The 12,547-nt window shown below is 36.1% G+C and overlaps 2 protein-coding genes across 4 annotated transcripts in view; one reads left to right on the top strand and one right to left on the bottom strand.

Moving 5' to 3' along the window:
• The first annotated feature begins 2,258 nt into the window (after nt 1-2,258).
• Nucleotides 2,259-5,454, top strand: LOC127410745 (gremlin-1-like). Its single transcript, XM_051645964.1, has 2 exons — nt 2,259-2,515; nt 3,390-5,454. The coding sequence occupies exon 2, from the start codon at nt 3,392-3,394 to the stop codon at nt 3,929-3,931; it is 540 nt and encodes a 179-aa protein (XP_051501924.1). The 5' UTR covers nt 2,259-2,515; nt 3,390-3,391; the 3' UTR covers nt 3,932-5,454.
• Nucleotides 5,455-5,677: 223 nt separating this feature from the next.
• LOC127410685 (formin) overlaps nt 5,678-12,547 on the bottom strand; it is a 65,196-nt gene continuing 58,326 nt past the window's right edge. For 2 of the 3 annotated variants that reach the window (XM_051645845.1, XM_051645846.1), the window contains 3 exons: nt 9,775-9,924; nt 8,205-8,286; nt 5,678-8,124 (listed from right to left, as the gene is read on the bottom strand). In XM_051645845.1, the coding sequence (XP_051501805.1) occupies nt 8,080-8,124; nt 8,205-8,286; nt 9,775-9,924 (277 nt within the window). In that variant the 3' untranslated portion in view covers nt 5,678-8,079. The remainder of the gene's footprint in view (nt 8,125-8,204; nt 8,287-9,774; nt 9,925-12,547) is intronic. The other variant, XR_007892152.1, reaches the window with a different exon arrangement.

Below are 12,547 nucleotides of genomic sequence, written 5' to 3'. Positions count from 1 at the left end.
GCTGAAGTTACTCAGCACGTCCTGGATTCGAACTCGCGACTCCAGGGGTGATAGCCAGCGTCAATACTCGCTGAGATACCAGGCCCCATACTTTGTGATTTTTAAAGATTTTAAGTTCTGGTCACCATTCACTTGCATTGTATAGACCAACAGAGCTGAGATATTCTTCTAGAAATCTTAATTTGTGTTCTGCAGAAGAAAGAAAGTCATACACATCTGGGATGACATGAGGGTGAGTAAATGATGAGAGAGTTTTCATTTTTGGGTGAACTATACCTTTAATGGTAATTCAATTAGCATTACATTAAAATCAAAGGAATAGTTCACGCAAAAATTAAACTTCTGCCATTATTTACTCACCCGCTTCATTTGTCGTTTCAAACTCGTTTGCTGAAAACAAAAGGGGAAATTTCAACGAATCGTAACCGGCTCGTTTTCAGATGACGACAGAATAGTGACTGCGTCTTTCAAGCTCCAAAAAAGGGAAAAAAAATAAAAATCCACCCCAAAAGTTGTGAGTAACAGACTGGAATTTAAGCTATTATTCACTGTTAATCTTCCCTTCGGTAAACTGACTGGAGAACCGATGCGAGCAGCGAGTCAGTGAGTTGAACTCGCGAACCGGATCAACAGTAAACGAATCGTTCAGTTCGAGTGTTTGTAAACATTTGAAAAGCACCGACAGGCTGAGAAATAAATTCGCAGTTGCGATGTAAAATCACAACATTTTTACTTAAATTTCCGCAGTTGCGACTTTATTTCTCAGCCAGTGTGCTATTTCTAAATGAAGTCAGAATTATGAGATATTAAGTTAGCATTACCTTTTTAATTGTTTTATTCCATGGCGGGATATACTTCTTACCTTAATATCTTATAATATCTTCTTACCTTAGTCGCTGCGTTTGATAGCTGTGTTTGAACGCGCAATTTGATCAGCACACGCTTCCTTCAGACAGAAATTCGCGCTCTTTCGCAATTTAAAATTAACCGTCATTCCGAGACCGACTCACTGACTGACATTCTTTGACATACTGACACAGCGCTTTTCTCAATAAATACTTTCTTTTAAATGTGCAATACTGTAAATTGATTTGATAACGATTTGACTATATAATGAAAAAGAACATGATGTGTATATTTAACATCTAATCTCTTAATTTCCAGAACCTTTCTGCAACCCCAATAAACAGACAAGCCATCAATATATTAATTAATTATTACAATTATTGTATAATCATTTAAATTAGCCACAACACATTTTGGAAGACTAACACACACCCTTTCCACAACCCTGATTGAGCCATTGTTGTTCAGTTTTCTAAAAAGAAAATTATTCCAAATAACCAACGACTTCAACACAATCGAGGGTTTTCAAAATCAGACATTGATTGGCACTGACAGACATTAAAAACTGAAACATTCAATTAACCTTAAGGGAACGTTAGGGGAACCATTGTGTACAACCTAAAACAAACGTTCTATTTCCGTAAAGAAAACGTAATCACGGCCCCTAACCACATCCAAATTAATATGCGTTACTAATAAAAAATTGTATATCCTTTCTTACCTGCTAAAATAAGAACTTTCCTGACCCATGACTTATTTAAAAAAATAAATAAAATACATCATTTATATGTTAAAAATATATTTATTGTAATTTTTTCGATTTATTGTCTTCTTTATCTTATTTATGTATATATTTTGGATGGATTTTACATATTTTTTTTTAATGATATTTTAAATATTTTTTATTTATTTATTTTCCTTCACCTGCACTTGTCTTTATGATTGTATTCATACATTGTTTGATCTTAATTAAAAATGTATATAGAAAAAACTCCTTTTGTGGACTTTTCAGACGGTCCCTTACCCACCACAGGCTACTTTACCAACTTATATCAGTGTTAAATTGTAGATCTGGAACGATTTCACAGTGACGCGATCTGACCAGCTTAAATACGGGACAAATCACGTCCCGTATTCATTCAATACAGGACGCATCATTTTATCTTTAAATATGGGACGATCCCTTATTTTACAGGACGGGTGGCAACCCTAAGTTCCCAGAACGTTTGTTGCTGCTAGTTGACTGTGAGTTGGGGCTTATTTGAACATGTTTCTTTCTGTTATTTAGAAAGATATTCTGTAGCCTACTATTAAAAGAGATTTATTTATTATTTCTTTAAAAAGGTGTGACAGTCTTACAACATGCTGAATACTTTTCTGCTGTGATCACTGTCTTTTCTATTCTATTCTATTCTATTCTATTATACAAAAGGTCTCTAAAGGTTTGGATAGACAGACAGATATATCCCTCCTCTCCTGTCTGTCTCTCTATCTGTCTGTCTGCAGTGGGTTCGAGGGGGCGGATTATAGCTTTGATTTTCCTGCACTATGTCCTGCCAATAATGTGGAGAGATGTGCACATTTAAACAGAAGACAGTCGTGTGGGACAGATAACAGCTCCTCTACATTACCAGATAACTTCATCTAAAGTTTCCAAATACACTGACAGGTGAGACATCTTTACACATTTACGGGGTTTTGGCGCAGGTGTCCATTCTTTGCAGGTCGGTTATAAAATATCTGAGGATGAATCTTATATATGCAGGACTTCTGTTGAGATTCTTTCTTCTTCATTCAGTTCTAAGGATATATCAACTCAAATGTGCTTCTGGATGAACAATTAAGGAGTGAGAGACTGAAAGAATCGATGCATAAAATCTTTTCGCACGACCGATTCTTCAAACGGCGAGATTTGACAAAAGTCGATATTAATCATTGTTTTTGGAAGGCGAAAATATTATTAGATTTTAATATTTGGAGAGCCACAAAAAGTACCATGGGTTGAGCTTCCATGTTTATTTGGACTTGGTTTCATGGTAAAGATATACTCTGGTATGGGATTCATTTAGTATCATAATCACATACAAAAATCGGATATATGGCCATATTTGAACATCCTCATTTTGGATAAAAGCGTTTGTTATCTGACTAAATATATATGTAAATATTCAAATTGGAACAATGTTACATAAAAACGGCATTTAAAAAAAAAAAAAATTATTTTTTTTAGTATCTTGAAAAAGTATGTCACTTTTTCAGAACATACATGAACATATATTTCATATATGTGTGTTTTATATAAATCAGATTTCTGTGAGATGGGTTAAATCAAAATACCATTTTAATATCTGATGCCATCAGCATTTTCTGCAAGAGTGCTTAAAATTGTGTTAAATGCAGAAACCATTTGAAACAATCCAGAATCGACAACCATATTCTAGATTAATTTATATATATATATATGTATGTATGTTACTGAATTTCAATTATATTGAAATATTTCCATGAAACATCTTGAATAATCTCTGGTTTCCTCTCTACAGTTATGATGGCTATTTCCACCCAGATCCTGTGTTCGATTCTTTTATTTTCGATTCTTCTCTCGACTCCTACTGAATCCAAACGGAACCGCGGCGCGATTCCTCATCCAGACAAGAACAACCCCAATGAATCGGACCAGCACCCTCATCAGAGCGGTTCGGGATCTCGAGGCAGAGGCAGAGGCTCGTCCGGTTCCGCGGAAGAGGTTTTGGAGTCCAGCCAAGAGGCGTTACACGTCACCGAGCGCCGGTACCTGAAACGGGACTGGTGTAAAACTCAACCGCTCAAACAGACCATCCATGAGGAGGGCTGCATCAGCCGAACCATCATCAACCGCTTCTGTTACGGCCAGTGTAACTCGTTTTACATCCCCAGACACATCCGGAGGGAGGAGGGCGCATTTCAGTCCTGTTCATTCTGTAAACCCAAACGATTCACCACTATGACTTTCACCCTAAACTGCCCCGACCAGCAACCACCGACCCGAAAGAAACGCGTCCAGCGGGTCAAACAGTGCCGCTGCATCTCCATTGAGCTGGACTGACACAAGTTCAGTTTATTTCGGTCTGGACGGAGTTTATTCTGACGGATCCACGCAAACAGTCGTGCTTGAAAGCGTCATTTCAGTAAGAGCTCATGAGTATTAAACTAATTTTATTTGCTGAAACTAGTTAAAGAGTTTCAAAGAGTCGTGCGTAAAAAGATTACCAAAATCTGTCACCATTACTTCGCATATACAACATCAGTCAAAAGTTCAGACACTCATTATTTATTACTGCTGTTTTCAACATCATCTTAGAATGTTTGCTGGACACTTGTTGACTGCTTTTCCTTCACTTCACTACATTAATTAAATTGTGAATTTTGTAAAGAAATCCAAACGTTTATATTTGACCACAAAACTAATTTCAAGCATTTTTGAGATCATGAGAAAAATAAATTCAGTCAAATGTATCCAAGGTTGCTAGTGTTTATGGGTAGCTGTCTAAAATTGTAAACATGTAATTTTATGGGCTCATATTAATTGAGAGACTACATGTAAAATACTTAAAAAATTATTGGTCATACTGCAGGATGGGGGGTGGTCAAAAAGTCTAAGACCACTTATGAAAATGCTTCAATTTTGCATTTAGCGAATTGAATATTTTTTTCTTTTAGAATTGTATTATCAATGGAATATTTTGAGTGAACGTTGCATTGAAAAATCAATAAAAATTTCACTTAACATTTTTTTTTATTTAATGACAGCACGCACTGGAGCAAAACCTAATGATCATGTTATCCTGCATGATCCAATGAGCATCTCGTGTGCTTCAATGGAAGCAAGGAAATCTGTACAAAATCAATGTTACAAATTTGATAAGTGACCTAGAAATATTTCATAATCTTGAATTTGTATTAATTTGTCATAACGTTGCTTTGTTTTCAATTTTTCAAAATCCTAAAGCTGTGATGTCAGACTTCTGGACCCTACTGTTTATGTCAAATTAATAATGGGGAAAAAAGTTCAATATATTTCAGCTACCCTAGACTTTATAGTTGTATGTAATATAGGTTGTAATGGTGACAGGTGTGGTTTACAGAAGAGCATTGTATCACAGTGAATGTTTTTTTTTTTTTTTTTATCTCCAAATTTAAAATTAAGAAAGTTTGAAGACTAAAAGTTTCCACTATGTGGAATTGGACTCTTAACTAATGTATTTAATATGACAGAATGCAACTGTTTTCAGAACTGATTTCATATGTTTATGCTGGATTGCTGTGAAGTTTGTGGCTTCCTTGTAGATAAACACAACTACATAATTGCATCTATTTATAATATCAGTCTGCGTTATCCAGATACCAAATTGTACGTTTTTTTTAGGCCTACAGCTCGGCTGTAAAGACAGAATTATTACGCATTTTGTTAAAGTTGTGTACAGATGTGTATTATGTTGTAGATACTGCAGGTTTATTATGTTTATCTGGCTCATGAGTGTATAAAGATGTTGAAGGATTGTGGCTGCATGTGTTGTGAATGCAAGCCTGTGGAAAAATCATATTAATAAAAAAGATAAGATGTATTGACCCTTAGATCTCTCTCTCCCTCTGGCGAACACATGGAGATATCAGTGATCCTCTGATTTAATGGCTCATAAATTAGGACAGAAATCAATTTCATGCTATGTGTTTTACGTACTGAGTTCATCACTACACTGAAGAGCCAGTTTTAACATTCTTTAGATGGAATGAGTCTTTTTTAGGAACTTTTTTAGGATTTAGGAACTGCAGGTATGAAGAGACTCTAAACTTCCCCTTTTTCACAAATATCCAAAACTAACCTCATTTCCATCTCCTGGTTTCACCTGTTGGATTATTTGGCATTTACTGGGAAACAAAAGTTTCATCCAATCTTGTCTGAGGTGATAACAGTATGAAACAAGAGTAAGAACAACAAATATTAACTATTTAAAGTTTACTTTTTATATATAAACTTTAAAGGAAAAACATTTACTCAGAGAAACTAAACCGTATCATTTAACGAACCAAAAACGATTAACTCTTAGAAAACAATGTATAACATTAAATGAGTAAATTGGTCAAATGTGATTATGAAAAGCAGCATTTCTCTTGGGAGTTATTAGGAAAAGCCAGAGTTCTCGTATAACCTTCAAAAAGCACATTTTACAATTTAAAATGTCATTTGTCATGAAGAAATATTTTCATATCATCATAAAAATAACAATGTGCAAACAAATCAAAGACACTTTTCTTCATGTGAACTTTTGAGAATTCTTGTCTTTTGAAGAGGCTGATATCCAAAAACATTTTATTGCACCTAATGATGTAAAAGTATCTGAATAAAATTTCAAAGAACAACAAAATCAGGAAATTCACAATGTCATTAAAGTCTTATACACAAAATTTCATATTGGTGCTACTTTCTGTTAAAAACACAAATGCACCTGTGATACTGACACTCATGAACACATTTGGCTTGCCATTAAATAATTAAATACAAATGTAAATAATTAATCAGTTATAAACTAGTTCAAATAGGGAGAGGAGATATATGCTTTTGAACAGTACTCGTTCTGTTGGCTACACCGTCTCAGCACTTTGGAAAACTACAGTATATATTCCTTTATAAAGACATTTGTTGTCTTATTAAACCAGGCTTCTATTAAGTCATTCACACATTTGCACTTACAAAAAAATGTCAAAATATATATACTCAGTGTAGGGGTAAATATGAGTGCATTCCTCATCATAACATACATCATAAAGGTCATTGTGACTTCAGAAGTCTTCTGCATGGATATGACTTGCACACTTCACTTTTTTAAACACAGGATATTGCATAGACATCATAACTGAGGTGCATTCAAAGTGCTTCACACTTAATCAAGTATCATTTTGGCCAAAAAAAAAAAAGGTTTGGAAAAACAACAACAACAACAAGGCTGAAAACTACTAAAACAGCAAAGGGCTTGAAATCTCAACAAGTGAGTGATGTGATTTGTTCACTGTTCATGTAGAAATACAGATAAGATCATGTTAGCACTTAAAGGAATATTCCGGGTTCAATACAATACAAGTTCATCTTAATCGACAGTATTTGTATCATAATGTTGATCACCACATAAATTAATTTCGACTCGTTCCTCCTTTTCTTTATAAAAGCACAAATGTGTGTTCCAGTGAGACACTTACAATGGAAGTCAATGGGGCCAATTTTTGGAGGTTTAGAGGCAGAAATGTGAAGCTTATAATTTTATAAAAGCACTTACATGCATGCTGTTGTAAGTTGTTGAAATAGTCATTTTTGCAGGACTACTGGGTTTAGAGCGTTATGTTGCCATGGCAATAAAGTTGTAAAATTGGATATAACTTTACACAGAAAAGGTTAGTACGTGATTTTATCACACTAAAGCCAGATTTTTGCTGCTTCTTATTTTTTTTTTTAAAGAAAAGGAGGGACGAGTCAAATTTATTTCTGTATTATATTTAAATTTATATATATGCTGTCGATTGAGCTTAACTTGTATTGAACCTGGAATATTCCTTGAAAGTTTTCTAAAATACAGGAACTGTTTACTGGATGACGTTTTAGTTTTTCATTATAGGCAATGACATAAATGAGGCACTGTTGATCAGATATTGATATCTGGACATGTCAGTAGGTGTTGGTTTGGTTCAAGACTTATTGATGACACATTTCAAATGTTTCGTTAGCCAGTAAATGACTTCTTCTAAGAAGTGACCTACTTTTAAGAAATCTCTCCTAACTCAAACCAGTGTTTCAAACACCAGAGGTCAGGTGATCCTTCATTTCACTGCTCTCGGTTCAGTGTATTAAGTGCGGTTCACCTGGTGTTGTAGCTAAAAGGTCCCACATCACTGCTGATCTGAGATCAGATGCTTTGAAGAGATGGAGACGATCATCTAACTGGTCTAAGAGCATCCTCAACACAAGTCTACAGTAGACCATCATTATCCTGTATGGTGAAACAAACACAAGTAATGTTCTCAGCACCCTCGACTTGGCCGTTCACAGATTCTGCAGGAATTTACTGGGTCAGTACACACAGGAACACTGATAGATTGACAAACACTGTTCTGTCCACTCATGAAACACCAGCAGGGTGGATGGATGTTGTGATGTTTGCCCATTTCGTTTGATTTCACCAGTCTCTGTATTTGTCTTTACTCTCAGCTTGAAGACACATCTGCTTCTTTCTTGCGCAGTCGCTCTTTCTGTGAAATACATTTTCAAAAATGCTCAAAAACTGGAAGTTCATATTAGAATAAAGTGTAAAACAGTGTGTGATTCTCACCAGACTGTTTGCATTGATCTTCTTTGTCTCCACTTTCTTGTCCGCCGTGATTTTCTGGACAGTATGTTGAGCTTCTTTTAGTCTAAAATGAAAGGGTGGAAATTTAAAGAGATAGTTCGCCCCTGAATATCTCAGTTCTGTAGGTCCATACAATGCAAGTGAATGGTGACCAAAACTTTGAGGCTCCAAAAAGCACATAAAGGCAGCATAAAAGTAATCCATAAGACTCCAGTGGTTTAAACCATGTCTTCAGAAGTGATATGATAGGTGAGGGTGAGAAACAGATCAATATTTAAGTCATTTTTTTACTATAGATCTCCACTTTTCACTTTCACTTCCAAATTACTCTTCTTTTGTTTTTTTGGCAATTTGCATTCTTCATGCATATCGCCACCTACTGTTCAAAGGTGGAGATATAAAGAAAAAAAAGGACTTAAATATTGATCTGTTTCTCACCCACACTTATCATATCACTTCAGAAGACACGGATTAAACCAATGGAGTCGTATGGGTTACCTTTATGCTGCCTTTATGTGCTTTTTGGACCCTCAAAGTTTTGGTCACCATTCACTTGCATTGTATAGACCTACAGAGCTGAAATATTCTACTAAAAACCTTCATTTGGGTTCAGCAGAAAAAAGAACGTCATACACATCTGGGATGACATGAGGGTGAGTAAATGATGAGAGAATTTTCATTTTTGGGTGAACTATCTCTTTAATTTGTGTCTGTTTCACACACAAAGCTATCGTACCACTTCACAAGACCTTTATGGTGCTTTTTATGTCATTTCTGGGTTTGACCGTTGAAGTCCCCATTCACCAGAGAGCAGTTTGAACATTCTGCCAAACATCTCCTTTCGTGTGCCACAGAAGTAAGCAAGTTATTCAGGTTTGAAAAAACATGAGGGGGAGTAAATGACAGAATTTAAATTTTTTGGTTTAACTATTAAAATTCATCTTGGACAAAAGACATTTCTAAAGCAGGACGCCCCGCTGGAGAACGGCACCTCACCCAGCATCCCTCGGCTTTACTGGAGCTGGACTGTTAAATGCAGCATGTTCAGGGAGATCTTTTAAATGTTGTTATGATGCACGACCAACTCCAAACACAGACGATTAGCGACTCCCAAACAATCATACATAACGAAATTAACCATGAAAGTGTTTGGTACATGCTTTCATTATTAATATGAATGTGTAACATGATTAATCTTTTGATGAACGCTGTTGTTTTGTAGTTGTACAAGATGAAAGCTTGTTGAACTGTAAACTGCAGCATTATATTACGTTGAGATATTGATGGATGTATCACTCGCCCTGTGCATCTGCATCCTCTCTCACTCATGACTGGCCAATCGCAAGCATTTTTCACAGCGCACTGCGATTATCCACAATTAACTTTTATCTCATTTTGTGTTCACACGGCTATAAAATCGGCAGTGTTGTAAAGTGCTCTAATTATCTCACGTGTCTCTGCCTGTCAATCATTGTGCTGTAATCAGGTCTGCTGACATGTGTTTGGTGGTTCACCTTTACAGATGTGAATCTTCCATTCAAGGGCGTCTCACCTCTCTTTGGAGATGCTTTTACTCTCACGGTTCCACGTGCTCTTGAAATCATTGCAGAACTCATACCACAGCATGAAGATGTAGTTTGGAGAAACCTCCTTTTCCCCCGACTTGGGTTTCAGCCCAAAGTATTTCACCACTTCCAGGAAGCTAAATGAGAAACAAAGTCAGAGCGACAGAGAAAGGGAGACAGGGCGTCACAAGGGGAATGTTTTGACAGGTGACAACAGCTTCCGTGATTATCATATTTTCCCTATTTTCAGAACAGAATAATATTTCTGCACAGCACTGATACAGAACATTGTAACAGATACCATGGTAAACCAGTCACGGAATATTTAACATTTTTTGGGAGTTCATAGCTGTTCAGCTACATGTCTGCGATTTGATGTAGCTGTAACGGCGCTCTTGACAGTAAATCAGATGTAACCCATGTTCGTGCTTAACTACAGACACTCTGTGACATCACAGCTGGACTATCAGGATACAGAACACATTGATTGACCTGACTGTGTGGCATGGAGCATTGTCCTGTTGGAAAAAAAACAATCCTCAGAGTTGGGGAACATTGTCAGAGCAGAAGGAAGCAAGTTTTCTTCCAGGATATCCTTGTATGTGGCTTGATTCATGCGTCCTTCACAAAGACGAATCTGCCCAATTCCAGCCTTGCAGAAGCACCCCCAGATCATCACCGAACCTCCACAAAATTTCACAGTGGGTGCGAGACAATGTGGCTTGAAGGCCTCTACAGGTCTCCGTCTAACCATTAGATGACCAAGTGGAGGATCGGTGATGATCTGGGGGTGCTTCTGCAAGGACGCATGAATGACAATATTTTTATTTGGAATTTGGGAGAAATGTTGTCAGTACTTTATAGAATAAATCAACAATTTAACTAGTATATCCAGAGAAACTGATCATTTTGCAGTCATCTGTTAATTTTTTCCAGAGCTGTATATAAATATATAATATATTATCTTTTTTGCTTAAAGAAAATGAAGCCTATTTATAGGACCATTACGACATTTTGCATTGTGACATTATTTCCATGACCATCTGCTTACTAAAGATAGCCTTCAATTTCTTTAAACAAAATCTAATTTCTCATTTATTTTTCATATTCAAATAATAACAGGAAACATTAATAATTACAGACACGGTTTATATCAGATTACAGATCTTGAGAAGAACTTGTGAATTGTGAATTTCATCAATTTGTAACCAATCATAAAGGGTTCAAATAACAATCCTATAAGATTGTACTGGATAAACTGAAAGTCTGAGAAATAAATAGAAAAACACAAATGTCAGTACATCCAGGAGGATGTTACTTGATTCTAGGACAATTGTTTAAGGATCGTATTAGGATTCCAATTAGTAGAATCACATGTGCATGTAATTCTCCATTTTTGACAAGTGTGTAACTATAATATGCATTTTGTGCAGTTTGTGCATTATAAAACAAGAGCAGAACTGTCAATGGAAACCACATCAGCTGGTGTTGCTGTCATGCTATTTATTGGCATTATGGGTAAAAGAGCATGAAATGAACCCCAAAACAAGCTGCCATGAGTGTCAGAAAATCACGCTCACTGGCCGCAGATCAAGTGGAAACGTGTGATTAACAGTCCCGTGTGTGACGGGTCACGCATGACATGACCCGAGGAGAAACGCAATGAACCGTTAAACACAGACACATCAGAAACGCTCAGACAACATATAAAATCAGGTATATATTAGTGCATTCACACCTTTAGACCAATCAGTTTACATCACTTTACTATGAAATGTTTTAGAGTTGAATTTAACTTAAAAAATGTATATGCAGAAATTCCCACGACATGTTAAGATTTAATTAATTTCCATGATATTTCCAGATCTGGAGACTGATTTTGAAATTCCAGACTATGTGCAGGTTTTTCCATGACTGTCGGAGAACTGCATATTTGCTGTTTTACCAGAGTAAATATAAGCTTTAAGCAAAGTTACAAGTGACAAATTTAAAACCATTACAACATAGAACACACAGCAGCCAATTTTCAAAGTTCTTCACTGATTTATTCAGTAGATGTTGCAGGAGAACTGCTTTTACTGCTTTCTACTGCTGCGCCGCTGAACGACGTTGCTGTGCTTTTTGTGCACCGTTAAGATGGAATGCATGAAATGAACCGAGTCATTCGGTTGCCCTCTGACCACACGTCAAAACATAAAATAAACAGCAGATAAGAAAGAGACAGAGAGAGGGAGACATGTTATCTTAATCTCTCCACATTTCACATTATTTCCAAAATGTTTTATTTTTTGGCTTAAACTCAGCTGGAGTTTTACTACACTATGACGCAGAAAACTGACCGAATACACATCCCAAACATGCTTCAAACTGGCAAGTGCACACTAGTGCCTGTTTAGATTCAATAGCAGTCAAAAGTATGGACACGTGACTGAATTTATGTTTTTCACAATATAAAAAACCCCACAAATGATCTGAATGCTCATGCTTGAATGCCTGAAATGAGTTTTGTAGACAAGTATACTGTAGATTGTGCCATGTATGAATTTTCACAAAACTAAAATGTACTTATTTTAATGTCTGACTTGGAGCAGACAGTGAAGGAAACGCAGTGATCAAGTGTCCAGCATTCATATGAACTCCATCAATAATGTTTATAAAGCATCTCAGGATGAAGCACCTCATGAAATTGCATGAGAGAATAAACAAAATCTACACAAACAACAATTGAAAATACAAGAGAATTTGCATTTGTTTGCCATT

This window comes from Myxocyprinus asiaticus, chromosome 20, assembly GCF_019703515.2.
Source record: "Myxocyprinus asiaticus isolate MX2 ecotype Aquarium Trade chromosome 20, UBuf_Myxa_2, whole genome shotgun sequence".
Taxonomy (NCBI): Eukaryota; Metazoa; Chordata; class Actinopteri; order Cypriniformes; family Catostomidae; genus Myxocyprinus; species Myxocyprinus asiaticus.
This window is presented reverse-complemented; position numbering and strand designations above follow the sequence as displayed.

What these genes read in the sequence shown, in the direction of transcription:
- LOC127410745 (XM_051645964.1), top strand. Translation starts at nt 3,392, where the DNA reads ATGATGGCTATTTCCACCCAGATCCTGTGTTCGATTCTTTTATTTTCG.